The 12,140-nt window shown below is 45.6% G+C and overlaps 1 protein-coding gene across 1 annotated transcript in view; it reads left to right on the top strand.

Annotated features, from left to right (window-relative positions):
• The window catches only part of clec14a (C-type lectin domain containing 14A), a 63,637-nt gene extending 52,638 nt beyond the window's left edge, over positions 1 to 10,999 (top strand). Inside the window, exons 5-7 of the mRNA XM_072439592.1 lie at positions 10,476 to 10,765; positions 10,841 to 10,909; positions 10,980 to 10,999. Coding sequence (XP_072295693.1) covers positions 10,476 to 10,765; positions 10,841 to 10,909; positions 10,980 to 10,999 — 379 coding nt within the window. The remainder of the gene's footprint in view (positions 1 to 10,475; positions 10,766 to 10,840; positions 10,910 to 10,979) is intronic.
• Positions 11,000 to 12,140: the final 1,141 nt, after the last annotated feature.

Here is a 12,140-nt window from a genome sequence, read left to right as displayed (position 1 = left end):
GTCGACGGTCTCATAATGAGAGTGATGTTTGTCGATGGTCTCATAGTGAGAGTGATGTTGGTCAATGGTCTCATAGTGAGAGTGATGTTGGTCTATGGTCTCACAGTGAGAGTGATGTTGGTCTATGGTCTCATAGTGAGAGTGATGTTGGTCAATGGTCTCATAGTGAGAGTGATGTTGGTCGATGGTCTCATAATGAGAGTGGTGTTGGTCGATAATGAGAGTGATGTTGGTCTATGGTCTCATAATGAGAGTGATGTTGGTCGATGGTCTCATAATGAGAGTGATGTTGGTCGATGGTCTCATAATGAGAGTGGTGTTGGTCGATGGTCTCATAATGAGAGTGGTGTTGGTCGATGGTCTCATAATGAGAGTGGTGTTGGTCGATGGTCTCATAGTGAGAGTGTTGTTGGTCGATGGTCTCATAATGAATGTGGTGTTGGTCGATGGTCTCATGAGACTGGTGTTGGTCGATGGTCTCATAGTGAGAATGGTGTTGGTCGATGGTCTCATAATGAGAGTGATGTTGGTCAATGGTCTCATAGTGAGAGTGATGTTGGTCGATGGTCTCATAATTAGAGTGATGTTGGTCGATGGTCTCATAATGAGAGTGATGTTGGTCGATGGTCTCATAGTGAGAGTGATGTTGGTCGACTGTCTCATAATGAGAGTGATGTTGGTCGATGGTCTCATAATGAGAGTGATGTTGGTCGATGGTCTCATAGTGAGAGTGATGTTGGTCGACTGTCTCATAATGAGAGTGATGTTGGTCGATGGTCTCATAGTGAGAGTGATGTTGGTCGATGGTCTCATAGTGAGAGTGATGTTGGTCGACGGTCTCATAATGAGAGTGATGTTGGTCGATGGTCTCATAATGAGAGTGATGTTGGTCAATGGTCTCATAATGAGAGTGATGTTGGTCGATGGTCTCATAATGAGAGTGATGTTGGTCAATGGTCTCATAGTGAGAGTGATGTTGGTCGATGGTCTCACAATGAGAGTTATGTTGGTTGATGGTCTCATAATGAGAGTGATGTTGGTCGATATGTTGGTCGATGGTCTCATAATGAGAGTGATGTTGGTCGATGGTCTCATAATGAGAATAATGTTGGTCGATGGTCTCATAATGAGATTGATGTTGGTCGATGGTCTCATAATGAGAGTGATGTTGGTCGATGGTCTCATAATGAGAGTGATGTTGGTCGATGGTCTCATAATGAGAGTGGTGTTGGTCGATGGTCTCATAATGAGATCGGTGTTGGTCGATAATGAGAGTGATGTTGGTCTATGGTCTCATAATGATAGTGATGTTGGTCGATGGTCTCATAATGAGAGTGATGTTGGTCGATATGTTGGTCGAAGGTCTCATAATGAGAGTGATTTTGGTCGATGGTCTCATAATGAGAGTGGTGTTGGTCGATGGTCTCATAATGAGAGTGTTGTTGGTCGATGGTCTCATAGTGAGAGTGATGTTGGTCGATGGTCTCATAGTGAGAGTGGTGTTGGTCGATGGGCTCATCATGAGAGTGATGTTGATCGATGGTCTCATAGTGAGAGTGATGTTGGTCGATGGTCTCATAGTGAGAGTGATGTTGGTCGATGGTCTCATAATGAGAGTGGTGTTGGTCGATGGGCTCATAGTGAGAGTGATGTTGGTCGATGGTCTCATAGTGAGAGTGATGTTGGTCAATGGTCTCATAGTGAGAGTGATGTTGGTCTATGGTCTCACAGTGAGAGTGATGTTGGTCGATGGTCTCATAATGAGAGTGATGTTGGTCGATGGTCTCATAGTGAGAGTGATGTTGGTCGACTGTCTCATAATGAGAGTGATGTTGGTCGATGGTCTCATAATGAGAGTGATGTTGGTCGATGGTCTCATAGTGAGAATGATGTTGGTCGACTGTCTCATAATGAGAGTGATGTTGGTCGATGGTCTCATAGTGAGAGTGATGTTGGTCGATGGTCTCATAGTGAGAGTGATGTTGGTCGACGGTCTCATAATGAGAGTGATGTTGGTCGATGGTCTCATAATGAGAGTGATGTTGGTCAATGGTCTCATAATGAGAGTGATGTTGGTCGATGGTCTCATAATGAGAGTGATGTTGGTCAATGGTCTCATAGTGAGAGTGATGTTGGTCGATGGTCTCACAATGAGAGTTATGTTGGTTGATGGTCTCATAATGAGAGTGATGTTGGTCGATATGTTGGTCGATGGTCTCATAATGAGAGTGATGTTGGTCGATGGTCTCATAATGAGAATAATGTTGGTCGATGGTCTCATAATGAGATTGATGTTGGTCGATGGTCTCATAATGAGAGTGATGTTGGTCGATGGTCTCATAATGAGAGTGATGTTGGTCGATGGTCTCATAATGAGAGTGGTGTTGGTCGATGGTCTCATAATGAGATCGGTGTTGGTCGATAATGAGAGTGATGTTGGTCTATGGTCTCATAATGATAGTGATGTTGGTCGATGGTCTCATAATGAGAGTGATGTTGGTCGATATGTTGGTCGAAGGTCTCATAATGAGAGTGATTTTGGTCGATGGTCTCATAATGAGAGTGGTGTTGGTCGATGGTCTCATAATGAGAGTGTTGTTGGTCGATGGTCTCATAGTGAGAGTGATGTTGGTCGATGGTCTCATAGTGAGAGTGGTGTTGGTCGATGGGCTCATCATGAGAGTGATGTTGATCGATGGTCTCATAGTGAGAGTGATGTTGGTCGATGGTCTCATAGTGAGAGTGATGTTGGTCGATGGTCTCATAATGAGAGTGGTGTTGGTCGATGGGCTCATAGTGAGAGTGATGTTGGTCGATGGTCTCATAGTGAGAGTGATGTTGGTCAATGGTCTCATAGTGAGAGTGATGTTGGTCTATGGTCTCACAGTGAGAGTGATGTTGGTCTATGGTCTCATAGTGAGAGTGATGTTGGTCAATGGTCTCATAGTGAGAGTGATGTTGGTCGATGGTTTCATAATGAGAGTGGTGTTGGTCGATAATGAGAGTGATGTTGGTCTATGGTCTCATAATGAGAGTGATGTTGGTCGATGGTCTCATAATGAGAGTGATGTTGGTCGATGGTCTCATAGTGAGAGTGGTGTTGTTCGATGGTCTCATAATGAGAGTGGTGTTGGTCGATGGTCTCATAATGAGAGTGGTGTTGGTCGATGGTCTCATAGTGAGAGTGTTGTTGGTCGATGGTCTCATAATGAATGTGGTGTTGGTCGATGGTCTCATAATGAGACTGGTGTTGGTCGATGGTCTCATAGTGAGAATGGTGTTGGTCGATGGTCTCATAATGAGAGTGATGTTGGTCAATGGTCTCATAGTGAGAGTGATGTTGGTCGATGGTCTCATAATGAGAGTGATGTTGGTCGATGGTCTCATAGTGAGAGTGATGTTGGTCGACTGTCTCATAATGAGAGTTATGTTGGTCGATGGTCTCATAGTGAGAGTGATGTTGGTCGATGGTCTCATAGTGAGAGTGATGTTGGTCGACGGTCTCATAATGAGAGTGATGTTGGTCGATGGTCTCATAATGAGAGTGATGTTGGTCAATGGTCTCATAATGAGAGTGATGTTGGTCGATGGTCTCATAATGAGAGTGATTTTGGTCAATGATCTCATAGTGAGAGTGATGTTGGTCGATGGTCTCACAATTTGAGTTATGTTGGTTGATGGTCTCATAATGAGAGTGATGTTGGTCGATATGTTGGTCGATGGTCTCATAATGAGAGTGATGTTGGTCGATGGTCTCATAATGAGAATGATGTTGGTCGATGGTCTCATAATGAGAGTGATGTTGGTCGATGGTCTCACAATGAGAGTGATGTTGGTCGATGGTCTCATAATGAGAGTGATGTTGGTCGATGGTCTCATAATGAGAGTGATGTTGGTCGATGGTCTCATAATGAGAGTGGTGTTGGTCGATGGTCTCATAATGAGATCGGTGTTGGTCGATAATGAGAGTGATGTTGGTCTATGGTCTCATAATGATAGTGATGTTGGTCGATGGTCTCATAATGAGAGTGATGTTGGTCGATATGTTGGTCGAAGGTCTCATAATGAGAGTGATTTTGGTCGATGGTCTCATAATGAGAGTGGTGTTGGTCGATGGTCTCATAATGAGAGTGTTGTTGGTCGATGGTCTCATAGTGAGAGTGATGTTGGTCGATGGTCTCATAGTGAGAGTGGTGTTGGTCGATGGGCTCATCATGAGAGTGATGTTGATCGATGGTCTCATAGTGAGAGTGATGTTGGTCGATGGTCTCATAGTGAGAGTGATGTTGGTCGATGGTCTCATAATGAGAGTGGTGTTGGTCGATGGGCTCATAGTGAGAGTGATGTTGGTCGATGGTCTCATAGTGAGAGTGATGTTGGTCGATGGTCTCATAGTGAGAGTGATGTTGGTCGATGGTCTCATAGTGAGAGTGATGTTGGTCGATGGTCTCATAATGAGAGTGGTGTTGGTCGATGGTCTCATAGTGAGAGTTGTGTCGGTCGATGGTCTCATAGTGAGAGTGATGTTGGTCGATGGTCTCATATTGAGAGTGATGTTGGTCGATGGTCTCATAATGAGAGTGAAGTTGGTCGATGGTCTCATAATGAGAGTGATGTTGGTCGATGGTCTCATAATGTGAGTGATGTTGGTCGATGGTCTCATAATGAGAGTGGTGTTGGTCGATGGCCTCATAATGAGAGTGGTGTTGGTCGATGGTATCATAATGAGAGTGGTGTTGATCGATGGTCTCATAGTGAGAGTGTTGTTGGTCGATGGTCTCATAATAATTGTGGTGTTGGTCGATGGTCTCATAATGAGACTGGTGTACGTCGATGGTCTCATAGTGAGAATGGTGTTGGTCGATGGTCTCATAGTGAGAGTGATGTTGGTCAATGGTCTCATAATGAGAGTGATGTTGGTCGATGGTCTCATAATGAGACTGATGTTGGTCGATGGTCTCATAGTGAGAGTGATGTTGGTCGATTGTCTCATAATGAGAGTGATGTTGGTCGATGGTCTCATAGTGAGAGTGATGTTGGTCGATGGTCTCATAGTGAGAGTGATGTTGGTCGATGGTCTCATAATGAGAGTGGTGTTGGTCGATAATGAGAGTGATGTTGGTCTATGGTCTCATAATGAGAGTGATGTTGGTCTATGGTCTCATAATGAGAGTGATGTTGGTTGATGGTCTCATAATGAGAGTGATGTTGGTCGATGGTCTCATAATGAGAGTGGTGTTGGTCGATGGTCTCATAATGAGAGTGGTGTTGGTAGATGGTCTCATAATGAGAGTGGTGTTGGTCGATGGTCTCATAGTGAGAGTGTTGTTGGTCGATGGTCTCATAATGAATGTGGTGTTGGTCGATGGTCTCATAATGAGAGTGGTGTTGGTCGATGGTCTCATAGTTAGAGAGGTGTTGGTCGATGGTCTCATAGTGAGAGTGATGTTGGTCGATTGTCTCATAATGAGAGTGATGTTGGTCGATGGTCTCATAGTGAGAGTGATGTTGGTCGATGGTCTCATAGTGAGAGTGATGTTGGTCGATGGTCTCATAATGAGAGTGGTGTTGGTCGATAATGAGAGTGATGTTGGTCTATGGTCTCATAATGAGAGTGATGTTGGTCTATGGTCTCATAATGAGAGTGATGTTGGTCTATGGTCTCATAATGAGAGTGATGTTGGTTGATGGTCTCATAATGAGAGTGATGTTGGTCGATGGTCTCATAATGAGAGTGGTGTTGGTCGATGGTCTCATAATGAGAGTGGTGTTGGTAGATGGTCTCATAATGAGAGTGGTGTTGGTCGATGGTCTCATAATGAGAGTGGTGTTGGTCGATGGTCTCATAATGAGAGTGGTGTTGGTAGATGGTCTCATAATGAGAGTGGTGTTGGTCGATGGTCTCATAGTGAGAGTGTTGTTGGTCGATGGTCTCATAATGAATGTGGTGTTGGTCGATGGTCTCATAATGAGAGTGGTGTTGGTCGATGGTCTCATAGTTAGAGAGGTGTTGGTCGATGGTCTCATAGTGAGAGTAGTGTTGGTCGATGGTCTCATAATGAGAGGGATGTTGGTCAATGGTCTCATAGTGAGAGTGATGTTGGTCGATGGTCTCATAATGAGAGTGATGTTGGTCGATGGTCTCATAGTGAGAGTGATGTTGGTCGATGGTCTCATATTGAGAGTGATGTTGGTCGATGGTCTCATAATGAGAGTGAAGTTGGTCGATGGTCTCATAATGAGAGTGATGTTGGTCGATGGTCTCATAATGTGAGTGATGTTGGTCGATGGTCTCATAATGAGAGTGGTGTTGGTCGATGGCCTCATAATGAGAGTGGTGTTGGTCGATGGTATCATAATGAGAGTGGTGTTGATCGATGGTCTCATAGTGAGAGTGTTGTTGGTCGATGGTCTCATAATAATTGTGGTGTTGGTCGATGGTCTCATAATGAGACTGGTGTACGTCGATGGTCTCATAGTGAGAATGGTGTTGGTCGATGGTCTCATAGTGAGAGTGATGTTGGTCAATGGTCTCATAATGAGAGTGATGTTGGTCGATGGTCTCATAATGAGACTGATGTTGGTCGATGGTCTCATAGTGAGAGTGATGTTGGTCGATTGTCTCATAATGAGAGTGATGTTGGTCGATGGTCTCATAGTGAGAGTGATGTTGGTCGATGGTCTCATAGTGAGAGTGATGTTGGTCGATGGTCTCATAATGAGAGTGGTGTTGGTCGATAATGAGAGTGATGTTGGTCTATGGTCTCATAATGAGAGTGATGTTGGTCTATGGTCTCATAATGAGAGTGATGTTGGTTGATGGTCTCATAATGAGAGTGATGTTGGTCGATGGTCTCATAATGAGAGTGGTGTTGGTCGATGGTCTCATAATGAGAGTGGTGTTGGTAGATGGTCTCATAATGAGAGTGGTGTTGGTCGATGGTCTCATAGTGAGAGTGTTGTTGGTCGATGGTCTCATAATGAATGTGGTGTTGGTCGATGGTCTCATAATGAGAGTGGTGTTGGTCGATGGTCTCATAGTTAGAGAGGTGTTGGTCGATGGTCTCATAGTGAGAGTGATGTTGGTCGATTGTCTCATAATGAGAGTGATGTTGGTCGATGGTCTCATAGTGAGAGTGATGTTGGTCGATGGTCTCATAGTGAGAGTGATGTTGGTCGATGGTCTCATAATGAGAGTGGTGTTGGTCGATAATGAGAGTGATGTTGGTCTATGGTCTCATAATGAGAGTGATGTTGGTCTATGGTCTCATAATGAGAGTGATGTTGGTTGATGGTCTCATAATGAGAGTGATGTTGGTCGATGGTCTCATAATGAGAGTGGTGTTGGTCGATGGTCTCATAATGAGAGTGGTGTTGGTAGATGGTCTCATAATGAGAGTGGTGTTGGTCGATGGTCTCATAATGAGAGTGGTGTTGGTCGATGGTCTCATAATGAGAGTGGTGTTGGTAGATGGTCTCATAATGAGAGTGGTGTTGGTCGATGGTCTCATAGTGAGAGTGTTGTTGGTCGATGGTCTCATAATGAATGTGGTGTTGGTCGATGGTCTCATAATGAGAGTGGTGTTGGTCGATGGTCTCATAGTTAGAGAGGTGTTGGTCGATGGTCTCATAGTGAGAGTAGTGTTGGTCGATGGTCTCATAATGAGAGGGATGTTGGTCAATGGTCTCATAGTGAGAGTGATGTTGGTCGATGGTCTCATAATGAGAGTGATGTTGGTCGGTGGTCTCATAATGAGAGTGATGTTGGTCGATGGTCTCATAGTGAGAGTGATGTTGGTCGATGGTCTCATAGTGAGAGTGATGTTGGTCGATGGTCTCATAATGAGAGTGGTGTTGGTCGATGGTCTCATAATGAGAGTGATGTTGGTCGATGGTCTCACAATGAGAGTGATGTTGGTCGATGGTCCAAACTCCTGCCATGGTCCAAACTCCTGCCATGGTCCAAACTCCTGCCATGGTCCAAACCCCTGCCATGGTCCAAACTCCTGCCATGGACACAATAAAAATGTGGAATGTCCTTTAAGCAGCAGGAAGAAAGACACAAACATTGCATAGGAATAGACATCAGGCAAATGGAAAAATGTTGGAAGATGGTCTCATAATGAGAGTGGTGTTGGTCGATGGTCTCATAATGAGAGTGGTGTTGGTCGATGGTCTCATAATGAGAGTGATGTTGGTCGATGGTCTCATAATGAGAATGATGTTGGTCGATGGTCTCATAGGAGAGTGATGTTGGTCGATGGTCTCATAATGAGAGTGGTGTTGGTCGATGGTCTCATAGTGAGAGTAATGTTGGTCGATGGTCTCATAGTGAGAGTGATGTTGGTCGATGGTCTCATAGTGAGAGTGATGTTGGTCGATGGTCTCATAGTGAGAGTGATGTTGGTCGATGGTCTCATAGTGAGAGTGATGTTGGTCGATGGTCTCATAGTGAGGGTGGTGTTGGTCGATGGTCTCATAGTGAGAGTGATGTTGGTCGATGGTCTCATAGTGAGAGTGATGTTGGTCGATGGTCTCATAGTGAGAGTGATGTTGGTCGATGGTCTCATAATGAGAGTGATGTTGGTCGATGGTCTCATAATGAGAGTGATGTTGGTCGATGGTCTCATAGTGAGAGTGATGTTGGTCGATTGTCTCATAATGAGAGTGATGTTGGTCGATGGTCTCATAGTGAGAGTGATGTTGGTCGATGGTCTCATAGTGAGAGTGATGTTGGTCGATGGTCTCACAGTGAGAGTGATGTTGGTCGATGGTCTCATAATGAGAGTGATGTTGGTCGATGGTCTCATAATGAGAGTGATGTTGGTCGATGGTCTCATAGTGAGAGTGATGTTGGTCGATTGTCTCATAGTGAGAGTGATGTTGGTCGATTGTCTCATAGTGAGAGTGATGTTGGTCGATGGTCTCATAGTGAGAGTGATGTTGGTCGATGGTCTCACAGTGAGAGTGATGTTGGTCGATGGTCTTATAGTGAGAGTGATGTTGGTCGATGGTCTCATAGTGAGAGTGATGTTGGTCGATGGTCTCATAGTGAGAGTGATGTTGGTCGATGGTCTCATAGTGAGAGTGATGTTGGTCGATGGTCTCACAGTGAGAGTGATGTTGGTCGATGGTCTCACAGTGAGAGTGATGTTGGTCGATGGTCTCATAGTGAGAGTGATGTTGGTCGATGGTCTCATAGTGAGAGTGATGTTGGTCGATGGTCTCATAGTGAGAGTGATGTTGGTCGATGGTCTCATAGTGAGAGTGATGTTGGTCGATGGTCTCATAGTGAGAGTGGTGTTGGTCGATGGTCTCATGTGTCCTGTGCTACTTGTGTTACTTTAGTTTTGGATATTTCTTCCTGGTCGTGTTCAATTTTGTGTTTTTTAAACTTCTGTTTTTTGAGCATGAGTTTATTTTAGTTTCGTTTTTATTTGAAGGGAAAATGCACAATAAGCTCAGATTGTAGCTAAAATTTCATTTCCATTTGCAGAAGAAAAATAACTGGTGTATGACTGGTGATAACTGGTGTATGACAGGTGTATAACTGGTGTATGACAGGTGTATGACAGGTGTATAACTGGTGTATGACAGGTGTATGACAGGTGTATGACAGGTGTATGACTGGTGTATGACTGGTGTATGACTGGTGTATGACTGGTGTATGACTGGTGTATAACTGGTGTATAACAGGTGTATAACTGGTGTATGACTGGTGTATAACTGGTGTATAACTGGTGTATGACTGGTGTATGACTGGTGTATAACTGGTGTATAACTGGTGTATAACAGGTGTATAACTGGTGTATGACTGGTGTATGACTGGTGTATAACAGGTGTATAACTGGTGTATAACTGGTGTATAACAGGTGTATAACAGGTGTATGACTGGTGTATAACAGGTGTATAACTGGTGTATAACTGGTGTATAACTGGTGTATAACAGGTGTATAACTGGTGTATGACTGGTTTATAACTGGTTTATAACTGGTGTATAACTGGTGTATAACTGGTGTATGACTGGTGTATAACTGGTGTATGACTGGTGTATAACAGGTGTATAACTGGTGTATGACTGGTGTATGACTGTGTATGACTGGTGTATAACAGGTGTATAACAGGTGTATAACAGGTGTATAACAGGTGTATAACTGGTGTATGACTGGTTTATAACTGGTTTATAACTGGTGTATAACTGGTGTATAACTGGTGTATGACTGGTGTATAACTGGTGTATGACTGGTGTATAACAGGTGTATAACTGGTGTATGACTGGTGTATGACTGGTGTATGACTGGTGTATAACAGGTGTATAACAGGTGTATAACAGGTGTATAACAGGTGTATAACAGGTGTATAACTGGTGTATAACTGGTGTATGACTGGTGTATAACTGGTGTATGACTGGTGTATGACTGGTGTATGACTGGTGTCTAACTGGTGTATAACTGGTGTATGACTTTGTGACTCAGATGCGGTGCTGTGGCTCTGGGCTCAGGATCCTGGGGTTTAGTTTCTCAGAGCTGTAAAAACAAGAACCACTTCATCTGTGGACGTCCCGGAGCTGAGACCAGTGCGAGTCGTGAGGCCCCTGAACCACGTGAGGCCCCTGAACCACGTGAGGCCCCTGAACCACGTGAGGCCCCTGAACCACGTGAGGCCCCTGAACCACGTGAGGCCCCTGAACCACGTGAGGCCCCTGAACCACGAGCAGATCCTGAGGGACAAAAACCAGGTCCAGATGGAGCTGATGGAGCCAGAGGTGACTGCATTTTTGGTTTGAATTGGCTTAATTAATTTGTATTATTTTTATTACCCAAAGTTTTGTTTGTTTCAGACCCCATGATCTTTCAGACCAGAGTCTCTCCCAGTCTGGGGCCTGAAGTTGGACTTTGGTCTGAGGAAAGTGAGACTCCAGACGTGGGACACAGATGGTCCTCAGGTAAAACGTTTAACCCTTTTGTTCTCATCAAAAGTGGTTCTGGTGACGATCTAAACAGACACAATCGCTCTGCAGCTGCAGAAAACTGCTTTAGGTCTCTGTGTGACCCACATAAGGCCCCAAAACACAAACAAGAAGAGAAAACACACCACAAGTCACACTAAAGCCTAAAAAATCAAAGCTGACGTTTTTATGTTGTCATGTTAGCCTCACAAGCTAATGAGGCTAATATAGCTAACAGGTCCGGCACGGCGGACCTGTTAGCTATGTTAGCCTCACGAGCTAATGAGCTAACACGGGCTAACAGGTCCGGCACGGCGGACAGGATTCAGCTGTTCAGTCTCATTGTATTTATAGAGCACAATTTGTACAAAGTGAAATTCAACGTTTACAACATTCAAAACACAGAAAACACAGTTAAGTTACACAATAAATACATAAAAACATAGTTGGTTCTCATGACGCGGCATCACTGAGAGCGGAAATGAGAGCGGCAGGTGAATGCGACATACGGGAGCTGAAAGCGGGTTAGGGCTGAAGCTGACAATGAGCTGCAGACCCTGAGGGGCCAGATGGTGGCGCTGCAGACCCTGAGGGGCCAGATGGTGGCGCTGCAGACCCTGAGGGGCCAGATGGTGGCGCTGCAGACCCTGAGGGGCCAGATGGTGGCGCTGCAGACCCTGAGGGGCCAGATGATGGCGCTGCAGACCCTGAGGGGCCAGATGGTGGTGCTGCAGACCCTGAGGGGCCAGATGGTGGCGCTGCAGACCCTGAGGGGCCAGATGATGGCGCTGCAGACCCTGAGGGGCCAGATGGTGGTGCTGCAGACCCTGAGGGGCCAGATGGTGGCGCTGCAGACCCTGAGGGGCCAGATGATGGCGCTGCAGACCCTGAGGGGCCAGATGGTGGCGCTGCAGACCCTGAGGGGCCAGATGGTGGCGCTGCAGACCCTGAGGGGCCAGATGGTGGTGCTGCAGACCCTGAGGGGCCAGATGGTGGCGCTGCAGACCCTGAGGGGCCAGATGGTGGTGCTGCAGACCCTGAGGGGCCAGATGGTGGCGCTGCAGACCCTGAGGGGCCAGATGGTGGCGCTGCAGACCCTGAGGGGCCAGATGATGGCGCTGCAGACCCTGAGGGGCCAGATGGTGGCGCTGCAGACCCTGAGGGGCCAGATGATGGCGCTGCAGACCCTGAG

This window comes from Eucyclogobius newberryi, unplaced genomic scaffold, assembly GCF_026437365.1.
Source record: "Eucyclogobius newberryi isolate DKJ021-1_F unplaced genomic scaffold, fEucNew1.0.hap1 SCAF_98, whole genome shotgun sequence".
Classification (NCBI taxonomy): Eukaryota; Metazoa; Chordata; class Actinopteri; order Gobiiformes; family Gobiidae; genus Eucyclogobius; species Eucyclogobius newberryi.
This window is presented reverse-complemented; position numbering and strand designations above follow the sequence as displayed.